Source organism: Leopardus geoffroyi, chromosome C1 (assembly GCF_018350155.1).
Source record: "Leopardus geoffroyi isolate Oge1 chromosome C1, O.geoffroyi_Oge1_pat1.0, whole genome shotgun sequence".
Taxonomy (NCBI): domain Eukaryota; kingdom Metazoa; phylum Chordata; class Mammalia; order Carnivora; family Felidae; genus Leopardus; species Leopardus geoffroyi.
Genome location: NC_059328.1, coordinates 182,921,553 through 182,937,819, shown reverse-complemented (window position 1 = coordinate 182,937,819; position 16,267 = coordinate 182,921,553). Strand labels below are relative to the sequence as shown.

Here is a 16,267-nt window from a genome sequence, read left to right as displayed (position 1 = left end):
AATTAAGGGGCGCCTGGGTGGCGCAGTCGGTTAAGCGTCCGACTTCAGCCAGGTCACGATCTCGCGGTCCGTGAGTTCGAGCCCCGCGTCAGGCTCTGGGCTGATGGCTCAGAGCCTGGAGCCTGTTTCCGATTCTGTGTCTCCCTCTCTCTCTGCCCCTCCCCCGTTCATGCTCTGTCTCTCTCTGTCCCAAAAATAAATAAATGTTGAAAAAAAAAAAAAATTAAAAAAAAAAAAAAATAAAATTAGTAAATTAAAAATTTAAAAATAAACGGGCTTCTATGTCTGGTCAGCATTTAAATAGAGGCTGCCAAAATGAACAAATCAGGAGACTATAGATGCTGGAGAGGATGTGGAGAAACGGGAACCCTCTTGCACTGTTGGTGGGAATGCAAATTGGTGCAGCCGCTCTGGAAAGCAGTGTGGAGGTTCCTCAGAAAATTAAAAATAGACCTACCCTATGACCCAGCAATAGCACTGCTAGGAATTTATCCAAGGGATACAGGAGTACTGATGCATAGGGGCACTTGTACCCCAATGTTTATAGCAGCACTCTCAACAATAGCCAAATTATGGAAAGAGCCTAAATGTCCATCAACTGATGAATGGATAAAGAAATTGTGGTTTATATACACAATGGAATACTACGTGGCAATGAGAAAAAATGAAATATGGCCTTTTGTAGCAACGTGGATGGAACTGGAGAGTGTGATGCTAAGTGAAATAAGCCATACAGAGAAAGACAGATACCATATGGTTTCACTCTTATGTGGATCCTGAGAAACTTAACAGAAACCCATGGGGGAGGGGAAGGAAAAAAAAAAAAAAGAGATTAGAGTGGGAGAGAGCCAAAGCATAAGAGACTGTTAAAAACTGAGAACAAACTGAAGGTTGATGGGGGGTGGGAGGGAGGGGAGGGTAGGTGATGGGTATTGAGGAGGGCACCTTTTGGGATGAGCACTGGGTGTTGTATGGAAACCAATTTGACAATAAATTTCATATATTAAAAAATAAATAAATAAATAAATAAATAAATAAATAAATAAATAGAGGCTGCCAAGTCTTTATTGTAGTAAACCTTTAAATGAAAGTATCCTGAAGATTACTAAAAGGCACCAAAATATATTTCCATAATTCATGACTGGCTTTAGCCGTTCAGAAGGGACCTCTGAGAGAGGAAGATGCCATTTGGGTGGTGCTTCCTTCCTTCCTTCCTTCCTAGGCTAGAGCAGGCCCAGCCAATGGCAGGTCCTTTTTTATTTTTTTTATTTTTTTAAATGTTTATTTATTTTAGAGACAGAGAGGCAGAGCACAAGCTGGGCAGGGGTGGAGCACAAGCTGGAGACAGAATCTGAAGCAGGCTGCAGGCTCTGAGCTCTCAGCACAGAGCCCGATGCAGGGCTTGAACCCACGAACCATGAGATAATGACCTGAGCTGAAGTCGGACACCTAACCGACTGAGCCACCCAGGTGCTCCCAGTGGCAGGTCCTTATAGGCTAATGTAGGAGGCCTCCTCACCCTTCTCCTGTCTTGCTGCCCTCTGAGGCAACATGCTTTTTTTTTTTTTTTTTTAATTCAGTCCATTTATTTAAATGTATATTGTACATAAGTTACAAATTCTCACTTCTGCCACTCTGCTAGAACTTTTCTGGATAAGCCTCCATTTCTTCCTTTATCCTGTGTTTTACAAGTAATGTGAGGTTACTATATGTGTTTTGAAGGTTATAGCTGACAAACATCTGTTTGTTGGTCTTCCTGGCTAAGTGCCGGGTAAGATCAGTGGAGGTCATGCCAAAAGTGTCTCTGAGGAGGGAGGTAGACACGGGGATGGAATCATAGTGGCTGCACAGGGCCATGGCGAGGTTGCACAGGTGCGGCATGGCCCCCACCCACAGGAAGAGCCAGTGTGTCAGCCACATGACGTGGAAGTGGACGAGCTGCTCCCACAGCCTTGTGCTGAAGTTGTGCAGGGAGATGTCCCGATCTGGGGTGGCCCCTCCATGCTGCCCGTTGGGCCCAGGACCACAAGCACCAAGACGCCGGCCCCCCACCACCATCACTGGCCCAACCAGACCCTAGCAAGCAAGCCAACATGCTTTTTATAAAAGGCAGATTTTTTTTTTTTTTTGAGAAAATACTCTTACTTTATATATACATACACACATATTTTAATATATATATTTCCGTAATCTGAGACCGGTAGGAGGAGATGTTGGCTCCCACATCAGGCTATGGAGAAACCATTCTCAGGTACATGGGATCATTCATCGCTCCTTAGGCCTCCGTCTCCCCTGCCTGTGTACAGGGCTGGCTGGTGCCACAGGCAGCGGGCTCCTCCCTTATCTGATGCTCGGTCATCATTCATATGTTTACTGTTAGCTGTCCGTGTATCTGTTTCTCAGAAGTAGCGTTTTGTTTTCCTCTTGCAGTTAGTGCTTACAGACTGTAGCTAAAGTAGGAGCGCGAATGCCAGCTCCCCTTTCCACCCTTTTTGAGTCTTCTTCTAGGTTACCTCTCTCCACCGCTAAAATGTTTAAGCACGTCAATCAGAATGCAGCTCTCTGTCTTTTCTCTCTCACTCAGAGGAGATTGCATTTAGTAACACCATTTAAAAAAATCTTGAGTGACCTCATAAAACACTAATGTTTGAAGAGGAACGCTCTCACCTTGTCAGCGTGGAACGTTGGTGTATTTTAGGGGACAGAAGTCTTCACTGGTGTTCTGCTGAAGGGGCTGGTGTGTTTCAGTCCAGGCGCAAACGACTAGTTCTGTCCAGTACTGTGTTATTCTCTCTGATGACCAGCCTATGTGTTTGGTTCTGTAATGGGTGATCTGTGCAAATCCCCTTGGCTTTGCATCTAGCCTTGAAGCATTATGAAGCTGTTAGCTCTGTCGTGTTTTTGGCGATCATGTCCACAAAATCTATCCTGTGCAATTCAGAATGAGTTTATCTTATAGTTTCAAGGATCCTAATTTGTCACTGGGGTTGGAGACTTTTGTTATAGCAAGGAATAAATAACACCCCACATGGGTTCACTAGCAAAGCAGGCCTGGCTATCAACATCCTACACACAAAAATCAGCAGTCCCTTTTTTTTTTTTTTTCCAGTCTCATAATCTATTACCTAGCTGACTCTTAAAACCTTACAAAAGAGGAGATAGCATCCTGACTTGAGAGGGAGCTAGGGGAAGATGTCTTATAAAAATGCACTTCTCTTTGTGGAAAAATGAGCTGCTCACTCCCTTACCGCTGATCTGATCTATGAGGTGCCGCTGCAGGCAGATTCCCAGACCGCTGGTTGCCAGCATTTTGAGTGTGATCCTAATGAGCTCATGCCTGCAGAATTCAGTCCTTGTGCACACCATCAGGCTTGTTCTGCTTTGGCAGGCTTTGTGCATGGTGCTTAGCTTTGTTCTCATAGAATACATGCTCTTGGTCTTGGAAGAAAGCAAGTGGAAGAGGAGGGTTTGCGCAGACCTGTACAGCTGTCACTATTTCAGTGATAACCAAAAGCTTGTGTTAATGTTCGGGAAAGTCCTTTGCAGAGGTGTTCCCAGGCGAGTGAAGTCATAGTGCGGCTAGAATTCCTGTGTGCGTCATCTTGCTGTTCCTCAAACTCAGCATGCTTATTCCTGCTTCCCTACTTTTACCGCCCCTCACCCGTTATCATCTCTGCTCCATTTTTCTCATCTAGATGTGTGAGTCCAGACCTATTTGTTCCATGAGGCCTTTCTGACTCCACCGTGTCGTCGCTCATCTTCTCCGGGGTCTCCACACTCTGCTACCCAGCCGCTCTTCCTTTTTAGCCCTTCCTATAAAATTGTCATCCTAACAGCTACACAAAGAACACCTGCTAGACCAGAAACCTTTCTTTGATTCTCTTGCACTGTCAGGCATATGTTGTGATGGGTACATGGTAAAAATCTTTTGCTTGATGATGCTAACTACATTGTGAGTCACTGCACTGTGATCATCATGCATAATGGAAACACTCAATATTTTCCCTCATGACAGAGCTAATTTTTTAAGCTGTAGTATTTTGTCATTGACAGAAAAATGTAATATAGTTTTGTATTCCTGTATGTAGTATTCCTAATCCTATATAAATTCCTAAAATGATTTTTTAAAGCATTCTATCTTTCTCTTAAAATCGGCAAACCAAATACACTGTAGGAGACCATTTGGTGCAGTCAGGAGAGTTGATAGAAGAGTAACTACTTGGGGAGAATTCATCTAGTGGCCCCACTTTAATAATCCAGGTGACCCAGTTGAGAGAGGAGCCCCACTTCTCTAGGCTGCGACTCTTCCCTGGTGCCTGTCCATCAGCATCATTTCCTATGACATCATTGCCTTAAATGACACCTTGGGGAAAATGCGTCTTGTAGGGACACTACAGTGACTCAGATACTCTGTATACAGAGAAATTCTAGTGGCTGTGGGTTTTATCTTTGACACATTTTGCCTTCACGGTCTTTGAAATTGTAATTACTTTCCAAAATCAATAATTGGCATTTGTATTGCTTTTCATCAAGCTCAAATTTTATGTGTGTGTGTGTGTGTGTGTGTGTGTGTGTGTGTGTACACATGCACCTGTGGGGAGAGAGGTATCTATCTGTCTATCTATCTATTTATCCATCTATTTATCTATCCATATCTATATATTTATATATTTATATGCCAGTGGTTCCTAAATTTGATCCCTGTCTAGTGACTACATTGAAGCCACCTGAAAAATTAAAATACAGATTCCCTATCACTGCAGAATCTATACAGCATTCTTTTTTACTCTGTTAGACTGCTTTTTTGTATTTCCACTAACAGTGGCAGTCTATTTTGTAGAGGTTAGGAGTGAACGCTTTGGAGTCCCACAGACTGGGTTTGAGTTCTGACTCTGTCATTTCCTGTTTATTTGACCTTCTGCAAACCCTGCCACTTCTTCTGTAATATGGGGATGGGAATTTCTGCCTCCCAAGGTTGAAGTGAGTATCAAATAACAACATGAGCGGCAACAAACCACGGTGTCTGGTGCGCTGTGGAGCGCTTCAATAAATGGTGACTAGTTTTCTTCCTATCCCTACACTATACATATTTTGGTATGTTGTTTTGTGCATTATTTTTCTCATATCTTTGGGATATTCATAGAAAATTTCAGGGAACTCTGTAAAATCAAACAGGAATTGGTGTAATTTATTTCTTTGATTGGAAAAGAAGGGATTGATTATTCAAAGAGCCTAGAGTAGGATCTTCTGACAGGGGGTGGGGCAGATTTCTTCAGCTGATTCCTAAATGACTAGTTTCAGTGTTGAAATTACTGTTTTTCTCCAATCAATTTGCAGCTGAGATAAAAATCTGTTTCAAATACTACCACGGCATTAGCGGAGCCCTGCGAGCCACGACCCCCTGCATCACCGTGAAGAATCCTGCTGTGATGGTGAGTGCCCCTCATTGCCGGCTTCCTCATGAGGTCCCCCCGGGCCCTCGGCTTCTATTTTTGCCAGTGCAGCTCTGGCAGGGTTATGAGGAACGATGAAAAAGGAAACACGTAACAGCGTGGGCACTGTTGTAGGAAAGGAAATAACTTACAGGCTGGCTTACCTGGATCCATAATACGAATCGTGGAAAAATATGATTTGATTTATAACAATTCTGCAAATGGTCAACTCTTCAGAGAACCCATTCATGAAGCAAATTAGTGAGTATGCCATCAAATTTAGTCTTAAACTTGGTCTAAATTTAGTCTGGGTGACTGGTTGGGAGGAAATGGTGGCATTGCATCTTATCTGAATTTAATTTACATGAGCTCAGTGAGTAAGAGGGGAAAATAGCAATTCAAATCCTGTGTGATTCTACCCGCAGTCATCTTTACAAGCTTTCACTCCAAAGAGTGTGAGATGGGGATCATGCATGTGCTATTCCCTCAGGAGGTCTGAGCACCAGATTCCTAGATGCTGAGTTGGGCGCTAGAGCCTAAATATACCACACATTTTTAGTATCACATGGCCACTCAACGGAAGTCCCCCTCTTCACCAGGCCCTCAAGTGAAGAAAGAGATGCCTGATTTAGTTTGGAAGGAAACTGGTTGTGTTAGACTTTTGAAGGCAAGTATATATATACATTTTCAACATGGTACTTTCTGAAGGTTTATTTTTCACAATTTTGTGGTTTTTCACTCCATTGACTAAATTTAGAATCTAACAGCTTTGTAGTATGTACTCATTGTAGATGGGTGGTTGGGTTCAGGTGGTTTGGGGAGATTCTTAGAGTCTAAGATATGTAAAGCATTGGAGGTTTAATAAGCCATTAATAAAAATCAGATCATGAAAGCAAAGAAGAAAAATATTGACTCCCACAATATAGAACCTTTATCACAGTGTGTGTGTGTGTGTGTGTGTGTGTGTGTGTGTGTGTGCACGCACATGTATATTGTGTATGTGTGCATTTATAGATGCAAGCATTTTTGGAAATAGGCAAGTAGTCATGTTGACTCCCTGAAATTCAGAAAGTAATCTCTGCAGGTGGCATTTTGAACCAACAACGGTATATCATGAAGTTTTTCCTTTTCATTTATTCACTCAAACAAATATTCATTGGGTACCTGCTAAGTACCAACCGTTGCACTCACCATTGGGGATGACATGACAAGCAAAAACTCAGTCCTTTCTTTCACTGGTCTGGTGGGTACAAGAGACATCACTAAATTAATTTATGTTTATTTGAGTGATAATTGCTGTGAGGGGGAGTAAAATGGGGCTATGAGGGCACTTACTAGTAGAATTTATCCTGATCAAGTAGGTCTTGGAAGGCTTCCTTGAAGAAGGAAGATTGTTTGCAGGACAATCTGAAGGATGAGTAGGAGATACTTAGGTGAAGAGGTGGGGTGGGGGCGGGGTGGGGGGAAGAGCATTTCAGGTAGTGGGAATAGTATTTGCAAAATCTTTAGTATCCAAATAATTCTACTCACATTTGAATTATATTTAAGTTCCCATGTAGTAAACATAATTTAGAATTTAAAAGAATAATCCACATTTATTATACAAGACTTTGAAGGTCACCAGGAGAATATCAGTCATTGATTACAGAATCTGCCATATCACACACTAAGCGGTGGAATGTGCTTCAATTGATATTCTAAAAAGAAAAATTACAAAACTGGAAAAGTGAGGTCTTTAATAATAGAACCTTTGAAAAATTAACTGTGTGTGAAATTAGACAATAACTTCCAAACATGATTTTCTAGATTCAGATTTTCTTAGACTTGAGCAACTTAAGTGATCAGATATCACCGAAGGCAGCAGGGTTTTACAGCGTAGTGAACACTGGTCTCATTCCATTGATTTTGCATTGAGATTCCTCTGTCAAAGCCTGTGGATAGTTTGTAGATAATTAATTTTCTTCAGACAGCTTTTAGAGAACCATCAAAGCTTCATAGATATAGCTCTGGCAGTCAGAATAGAATATTTCTGTTCAAAGGGTGACAATAATGGAATTGGTGGTCAATAGATTGCTGACCCAGCTGAGACAATTGGGTGTATGTCCAAAATTGGAAGTCTGGGGGACACCTCATGGTGGGGATAAGTGCTGTGCTTCCATGATGGTCACCTAGTTATATGACATGTGTCTAGTTATTGTGACTGATTGACAACATTGATATTTTAGTTTGATTATTCCATGACCATATGCAAAGAATAGCCCTGGAGGGGGTGTCTGAGCACCTCTCTAGGGAAGAAAATGAGCTGCCATCATCATCTTATGGCCTCCTTTCTCATATATCCTTTTGCAATGAATCAAGGATTTTAAAAAAGTTGCGTCTTGTCTGTCATTTGTACTTTGACGTCATTGTCATTCATCAGAGTACTCAGTGATACGTGTCTCCAACACTTGGAACAGGAAATCCTTTGGCTTCGGGGACAGATAAAGGCTAGCATCACTCACTACCATGTATTGTTTCAACACTCGGTTGTCAGTGTTCCTTCTGGGTTTTCCTGGAATGAATCTGTGGCGTGAGTTTATTTAAAATCTCTCTTTAAACATTGAGTGCAGATGTGTTTCTTATCACCGATGTTCCTGTATCTAGTGATAATGTTTGGTCTTTCCTGGCTTTCTTGTCACAAATGATGGAATTGAATTCATGAGTATTACTTCAGAAGAGCATTTGCCTCAGTTGTAGTACAGGACGCTATCTGTGAATTCTCTGAGAGTTGTTTCACATTAGCTTTTGCCAGACAGTGGTTTATGTTTTTAAAATGAGAATTTGAAGGCATTTTCTTGTGTTTCTATAATATCTTATAACATTTCCAACATGTTTAAATGAAGACTGACCATGAATCTTTTTCATCTCCTTTAACTCACTTAGCATCGGTGTAGCTTAGCAGGAAGAGACTTCATGTTTTTGGAGGGAACACATCTTATTGGGCAGTGTGGTCCATTTGGTGGGAAGCTATGGTTTATCAGGCTGTACTCAGGACTTGGAGGGCAGGTTGCTGAGTGTCTGTCTCACAGCAGTCTGTACCACCTCACGCTGTTCATTGCTCTATGGTCCAGGGATGTGTGTGGTGAAAGCAGGATGAGACAGAGACAGCCATCCGTTATCTGGCCAGTTTGCTGCTGTGTCTTTTCCGATTAAACTGGGATGATGAGTCAGAGAGAAACAACGCAATATGGTAAACTTTACATACTTGTTGAGAGTCAATCCAGAGTTATCACGAAGTTGGTTTTATGGATGAAATAAATTAAAGATACCTGGATGATACCCTGTTATACTGCAGATGACGTTTGAAAGCATCAGGAATCAGTGAAGTGCCATGCAAAATAGTTTTGATTAAGGTACAGGAAGTAGAGGGGCACCTGGGCGGCTCAGTCGGTTAAGCTTCTGACTCTTGATTTCAGCTCAGGTCATGATCTTATGGGTTCGTGGGATTGAGCCCCACATTGGGCTCTGTGCTGCAGTGCAAGACCTGCTTGGGACTCTCTCTGTCTCCCTCTCTCTCTCTCTCTGCCCCTCCCCAACTCGTGTGTGCACACTCTCTCCCTCAGAATAAATAAATAAACATTTAGAAGAGGAGAAGGAAGTAGAAATTTGTATTTCAAAATTTGAATAGAATTTATTTTTTTAAATTTTTTTAACGTTTATTTATTTTTGAGACAGAGAGAGACAGAGCATGAACAGGGGAGGGTCAGAGAGAGAGGGAAACACAGAATCTGAAACAGGCTCCAGGCTGTGAGCCATCAGCACAGAGCCCGACGCGGGGCTTGAACTCATGGACCGAGAGATGACCTGAGCTGAAGTCAGATGCTCAACCGACTGAGCCACCCAGGCGCCCCTGGAATTTATTTTTAAATTGTTCAACTTTGCTTGGATTAGTAAAGTTTTATTTCTTAGCAGTATATGAGGTTAAAAAAATTGAAGGATAGTTAACATACAGTGTTATATTAATTTAGTGATTCAACAATTCTATACGTTACTCAGTGCTCATCACATTAAGTATACTCTGTAATCCCCATCACTTGTTTCACCCATCTCCCCGTCCACTTCCCTCTGGTAACCATCAGTTTCTTCTCTATATTTAAGAGTCTGGTTTTTTGTTTGTCTTTCTTGTTGTTGTTTGTTCATTTGTTTTGTTTCTTAAATTCCACATATGAGTGAAATCACGCTGTATTTGTCTTTCTCTGACTGACTTATTTCATTCCGCATTATAGTCTCTGGATCCATCCATGTTGTTGCAGATGGCAAGATTTCATTGTTTTTATGACTGAGTCATGTTCCATGTTCCGTTGTGTGTGTATGTATATATATATATATATATATATATATATATATATATATATGTCACACTTTCTTAATCCATTCATCTATCAGTGGACACGTGGGTTGCCTCCATATCTTGGCTATTGTAGATAGTGTTGCAGTAAACATAGGGGTGCATATATCTTTTCGAATTAGTGTTTTCATTTTCCCTGGGTAAAAGGCCAGTAGTGGAGTTACTGGATCATCTGGTAATTCTCTTTTTAATTTTTTGAGGAACTCACATACTGTTTTCCACAGTGGCTCTATTAGTTTGCATTTGGTGGTGTATGATTTTTTTAAAATTTCTTTATCTTTATTTATTTTTGAGAGAGAGAAACACAGAGTGTGAGAGGGGGAGGAACAGAGAGGGGGAGGGAGACACAGAATCCAAATCAGGCTCCAGGCTCCGAGCTGTCAGCACAGAGCCAACATGGGGCTTGAACTCAGCAACCGTGAGATCATGAACTGAGCCGAAGTCAGATGCTCAACCGACTGAGCCACCCAGGCACCCCAGTGGTGGTAGATGATTTTTTGAAAAGTGAGGGAGTGCGGCAAAGTTTAGATGGAAGGGTTCAATCCAAAGTTTAGAATTAAAGTGTGGTCTCTGTTTCCCAATTATTCAAAATATATTCTGCCTTCAGTTCAGTCTCTTACAGCATTGTGGGCTTCTTTGTTAGAGAACTGGGAGACCTTTTTTTTTTTTTTTTCCCCTAGTGTACCATAAATGGAGGACTTACTTGTACATTAATTGAGAGAAAGGCTCAATTTGCCATACTTGGTGGTCCATAAATGACAGGTTTCAAGTGAGATAGCCGTTACAAAAACCTTTATGATACAATAATCAGTACAACAGCACTGCAGACTCTTACAACTGCTAATTACAATAGCTGTGCCATGTACCTGCAGCACAGTACAATAGGAGTCTACGAGGGCAGTGGGTCATCCACATGGTGACTCAGAAATATTTGGCAGGTAATTGGAGGGTAATTCTACATATATGTGGATGAGTTTGAGAAAAATCACCTGTTTAGTTTATTCTGTTTTCCTAGTAAATCTAAAGGAATCTGGTGTTTGGTTTTTAACTGAAAGGAACATTTTAATATAGTAATAGTAATGTAAGTACATTCACTACATATCAGCTATATTCTTATCAAAGAAGTAAAAGGACATAAAGTAGGTTGATTCCTGTCCCAGGAAATTTAGAAGTTCATATTGGTTTCATCTGGGGTAATGATTAAATTTAGGTGTGACTCTTTCTCTCGTCTCTGAAAATATGCATTTTTATGTGTCTGGATTCCAAGATTTATAGTATATGAAAGGCATATACTACAATGCATGTTTGATACAAAAAATCATCACATTTGTAAATATATGTGGTTCCCTAAGCACGTTGGGTACCATCATACTCCTGTGAAACTTCAAATATGTGCTTTTCCTCTGCAGATGGGGGCAGAAGGCATGGAAGGAGGTGCTTCCGGAAATCAGCATTCTCGGAAACTCGTCAGCTTCACGTTGTCAGGTAAAGGTGTCTTTAAACGTGATGTCCAGTTTGAAAGTGTATAATTTCAAAGGCATGAATAGTTACTTCTGTCTATAGATTCTTTTTTTTTATTAAAAAAATGTTTTTAATGTTTATTTTTGAGAGAGAGAGAGTGAGCAGGGGAGGGACAGAGAGAGAGAGGGAGACACAGAATCTGAAGAAGGCTCCAGGCTCTGAGCTGTCAGCACAGAGCCTGACATGGGGCTTGAACTCATGAGCTGTGAGATCGTGACCTGAGCTGAAGTTGGACGCTCAACCGACTGAGCCACCCAGGCACCCTTACAGAGTCTTACATATGATATGTGAACTATTTATTTTGTTGGTAAAAGTTCTGGAAATTGAAGTATATTTCTTACCATGAAAAAATTAGACTACTAATATAAACTCAGAAATTATTTCTTCCAGGTTTTCTAGTGATAAAATGACTGTAACTACAGTTACTTAAAAACAACACTGTAACATACGCTATCCCTACTGGAGAACTTTAGTTTTGAAAACCATGTATGTGCTTAGCTCATCTGAAGAAAGGAAAATATTGGAGACTAGGAAAAATAAGCCAAGGTTACTCCTCCTATTTCTGTGGAGGAATTCACATAAAAGTTGGAAAGCTGATAAGGCAACTTTTTTGTTTATTTTCTGATTAAGGAAATATTCTAATTGCTTGTTTGTTTATGAAAATGTGCTGCTTTTCTGATTGTGAGTTAGAACTCATCTGTGTTTTGTAAGTTTAATTTAGTTGAATCCAACAGTTCAAAAAAAGAATGGGGGAAAAAATCAGAGTTTTTCACCAAAGGGAAATATTTTTTCATAGAACATCAGTTTATACAGACTGAAAACTTTCACACACAAAATATACCCACACCTATGTATGTGTATACTGGGTTTCAGAATAAAATATATTTCATATGTAGATCACGGTCAAAAACGTTTCAAAGCTACTGATTAAAAAAAAATAATTGGCAGTCATAAAGTCGGGAAGACACTAAGAAAATCAGTCTTTGAAATGAACTTTTAAAACAGACAACTGTGCTATGACACATATAAAATGCAGTCTAACAGATGTCTGTCACTAAAAGATGTTTTGTTTTCATTTTTCCTTTGGTGCAGTGCTTCTAAATTTTAAATTAGATTCGCTTTTCTTGACTGCAAAAAGTATTGTGGACGAAAATTGACATTGTCACGAGTGAGAGAAAACTGATCTTGAGAACAGACATTTCCATGATGTGTAATTACCACATATGATGAAAGTGTGCACATTCGTTCATTGCTGGCCCATGGCCTTCCAGAGTATCCATTTCTGTTCTAGCATGTTCCTACTCCCCTATATGAGTTTACTTACTATGAAAGCCTTTTTTTGCCCTTGGTTCTCTGGTGGATCTCAGAAGTTGTAAACTGGTGGCTTATGGTTCAATTCTGGCCAAGAAGTATGTTTTGGTTGGAACCCTCGGGTTTTAAAACATATCTAGGTTTTTAGAAGCGCACTTTGAAGTTCCACTGCCAGTGGAACTTACCCTTACCCTCAATGTCTGTGTGTCTCCTGGAAGCATTTATTTGTCTCTGCTTTAGACCTTCACAGTCTTGAAGGGTTGCAGGTACAGAAATCCTTCGTGTATAGGTAGGGAACAGTTAGCCCACCTCCATGTTGAGAAAATTTACTTTAATCATACCATGGTCTTCTTAGTTTAGACGCATTGCCTTAAGCTTCCAAGTGATCAATATCATTCCAAATGCAACACACACATACTGATTTTGACTCCAGAGGGGATGTTAATTAATTCACTGCAGGAGAATGACCAGCTAGAACTTGAAAATCCCAGGATGTTTTCCTAAAAAGTAGGAAATAGCTTTGGGGCATCACCAGATGCTTCTTCTTTAAATATAATTTCTTCCAACATCCCACCTCAGTACACAGGGTGGCTGGCTACTTTATATCTGTTTTACTTCCTAATGTATGGTCAGATATTTGCAGATGGTGTACAGAAGTGGCTAAAAATTATATAAGATGAAAGCAGTTCTATAATGGTAATTCTGAACAATTAATCCAGTTATAGCATATTGACAGTGATAATAGTGTTTAGCGAAGAGCATTTAAGCATTGTAGAATGTCTGCCCGCAAATGTTCTACTCTTGATTCTCTATGGTAAGTAGGGACACAAATTAGTGAATTCTACAGCTAAAACAAAAGCTGTTTGTGGTTTTTTTTTTTTAAGTTTTTTAATGTTCATTTAATTTTGGGAGAGAGAGACAGAGGCGCAAGCGGGGGAGGGGCAGAGAGAGAGGGAGACACAGAACCCGAAGCAGGCTCCAGGCTCTGAGCTGTCAGCACAGAGCCCAAGGTGGGGCTTGAACTCACGAACCATGAGATCATGACCTGAGCCAAAGTGGGACACTTAACCAACTGAGCCACCCAAGTGCCCCCAAAACTGAGTTTCGGTTACTATCTTAATCCTCTTCTCCAAATAAGACTTTAAACTAGGGTATTTAGCATGTCATACTTTTGTGACTTTGAGGTCTTAGTTGGTCTATTAGGTGATGCAGATATTTATGAGCAGTAAAATATATAAAAGACAAAATGGGGAAGCCAGAGCAGAAATGAGATGGATAAAGGAACAGAATAATCAGACTACAAACAGTTGGTAGATTCTTATATTTATTAATGAAGATTTATTTGTGCAGCATTCCTTGTGGGAAAATTTGATATGAGGGTTATTTAATAGTGGCGTCTTTCATCACAGTGGCGTAATCTTCTGATGGAATGCTTTTTGTCCAAAGGAATGCTTTGCATGAATAATTTAGCGCTGTCATGCTTTGTGGTGGCCATTTCCGTCCATGTTACTCCTCATTTACTGCAAAGAAATCCCTTGTTTAGAAGTAGATTTAGTATCTAAAGACTATCATTCTTCTGTCTTTGAGTCTGAGGCAAGCCTAATCGAGAAAGGTAAGAAAGTAAATATGCAAATTGTGTTTTCCTCTCGGAGCTATTTTATGCCGAATAAAGCCATGTGAAAACATGTAGCACCATTAAATTGATAGTGAGTTGCAGATGCTGTGTTAAGATGACTGTGTAGCTTATGAAGTGCCAGGAGTGGGGACTGTAAGGCTAGAGAGACGACAGTGGCTTCTCTGAAGTGCCTTACTCATCTTTCTCTTCTCCTTCTCTTTTCTCTTCAGATCAAAGATCTTACTGTATTTCATGCAGTGTCCTTAGCATAAGGGCCTCCTGGTTGAATTTTTCGGTCTTTGCTGACATATGAAACTCAGCTGTCAGTTAGTTGTTATTAGACAGCACTCTGGGCCACAAGTTGTTGTTGGCCATGGGTGAGCCTCCTCCAGGAATGGCTCCCTAGACAATGTGGTTCTATGGGCAACCCCACCAATTCTGTCCCTCTAGGAAAGACTTTGAGTTTCAAGAATGGGCTTGAGTAGGATGACTCAGGGAACCTGCCATCATTGACAGTCACCATACAGAGTCTGTTGCCCAGCTGATCTGGGTAATCCAAAGGTCTTTGGAGGTTCAGAGGGATCTGCAGAATTTTTCTCGGGACTAGTGGTCAGGACCTCCCTAGACTGATCATAATTGTAGCAAGTTGCTTAGAAACGGTCCGTTATTCCAGAAGCTTTCAAGATCCCTTAGCTCTTAGGCCAATCTTATTCAAACTGATATTCTCAGAAAGGTGTTGAGGACCCGGAAGAGCTGGGTTTGTTACCTGACATGTTGGTGTCCCTTATCCTCACTCCTTTGAAAAGTGTCAGTCTCTCCACTTACCAGATTTTAGCCAGAAATTTTAGCAACTCACATACTGTGAAGTAGCAGCTGGTGAATCTAAGATGTTCTGGGACAGCCATCAAATATTTAAGTTACTAACCAGTAGACTCACAATTATTTAATACAGCAGGTAGCATTCAAATTTTAGAAATATTTCTCATTTTTGTTTCCACTTAATATTCATTACATTTGTGGAATATATAACATTTTAAATGTGGTACAACTGAATGTGTGCTCTGAAGTTTCACCCCCAATTAAACATAGGTCTATAATTTCATTATATGTATGTAGAAGAGATTTAATTTTTCTCTCATGAAAGAACATATTAACATTCTTTTTGAAAAAAATAAACTGTTTCCTAAGAATTTCTCTCAAGATACTGTGTGAAATGCTGGTTGCCAAACCACATAGCAAAATGGTGGTGAAGACGCACGTTAGAATCAAAATGGTTCCCAGGAGGTCAGTTTAGGTGCATGAGGTGATGGTAAATGTTTGGCTTCATTTATTCAGCCTGTCAAGAGACTCCCCCTCTGCTGGAATTATTCATAACTCACTTGTCCTTACTTATCTCCGCGATCATAGTGTGAATAACTTTGTTATTGTTTTACTGTTGTTTACCCCCCTCTCCCTTTCTCTCCCTCCCTCCCCCTCTCTTTCTTTCAAGATCTTAGAGCAGTTGGGCTAAAGAAAGGGATGTTCTTCAATCCTGATCCTTATCTTAAGATGTCCATTCAGCCAGGGAAGAAGAGCAGTTTCCCCACCTGTGCCCACCATGGGCAGGAGAGAAGGTCTACTATCATCAGTAACACCACTAATCCAATTTGGCACCGAGAGGTAAGATGATCCTCAGGGATCTTCTACTTGACAGGAATTTGGCCAAGTTCATCTCTCTTATGTGTACTGTGGAGCCGTTTATGAGCATGGGCAAGATGGCTAAGATATCTCGGGATTCTGTTAGGAAGAGTGTAGGAGGAGAATGAGACAGTCCCTTGTAGCCAGAGCCAGGAATAGGGCAAAGCAGGTGAGGTCCTTGATCTCGGGTGCATGACTGAAGGGAGCCAGAAGACTCAATAATCAAAATTAAGATTTTAGTGAAATATTTTAAAAAATGAAAATCAGTGCAAAAAAATTCATGATGAACAGATATTAAAATTTTAAGTAAGGACAGGTTCAATA

General features: G+C 40.6%; 2 protein-coding genes across 7 annotated transcripts in view; one reads left to right on the top strand and one right to left on the bottom strand.

Annotated features, from left to right (window-relative positions):
• The window catches only part of HECW2 (HECT, C2 and WW domain containing E3 ubiquitin protein ligase 2), a 375,863-nt gene that overhangs the window by 222,967 nt on the left and 136,629 nt on the right, over window positions 1-16,267 (top strand). For all 6 annotated transcript variants that reach the window (XM_045480587.1, XM_045480583.1, XM_045480586.1 and 3 more), the window contains 3 exons: window positions 5,338-5,432; window positions 11,229-11,304; window positions 15,756-15,925. In XM_045480587.1, the coding sequence (XP_045336543.1) occupies window positions 5,338-5,432; window positions 11,229-11,304; window positions 15,756-15,925 (341 nt within the window). The remainder of the gene's footprint in view (window positions 1-5,337; window positions 5,433-11,228; window positions 11,305-15,755; window positions 15,926-16,267) is intronic.
• Window positions 1,403-5,313, bottom strand: LOC123599258 (proteasome assembly chaperone 4-like). Its single transcript, XM_045480589.1, has one exon. It carries the CDS (start codon window positions 2,056-2,058, stop codon window positions 1,639-1,641), a length of 420 nt encoding a protein of 139 aa, XP_045336545.1. The 5' UTR covers window positions 2,059-5,313; the 3' UTR covers window positions 1,403-1,638.

What these genes read in the sequence shown, in the direction of transcription:
- LOC123599258 (XM_045480589.1), bottom strand. Translation starts at nt 2,058, where the DNA reads ATGGTGGTGGGGGGCCGGCGTCTTGGTGCTTGTGGTCCTGGGCCCAAC.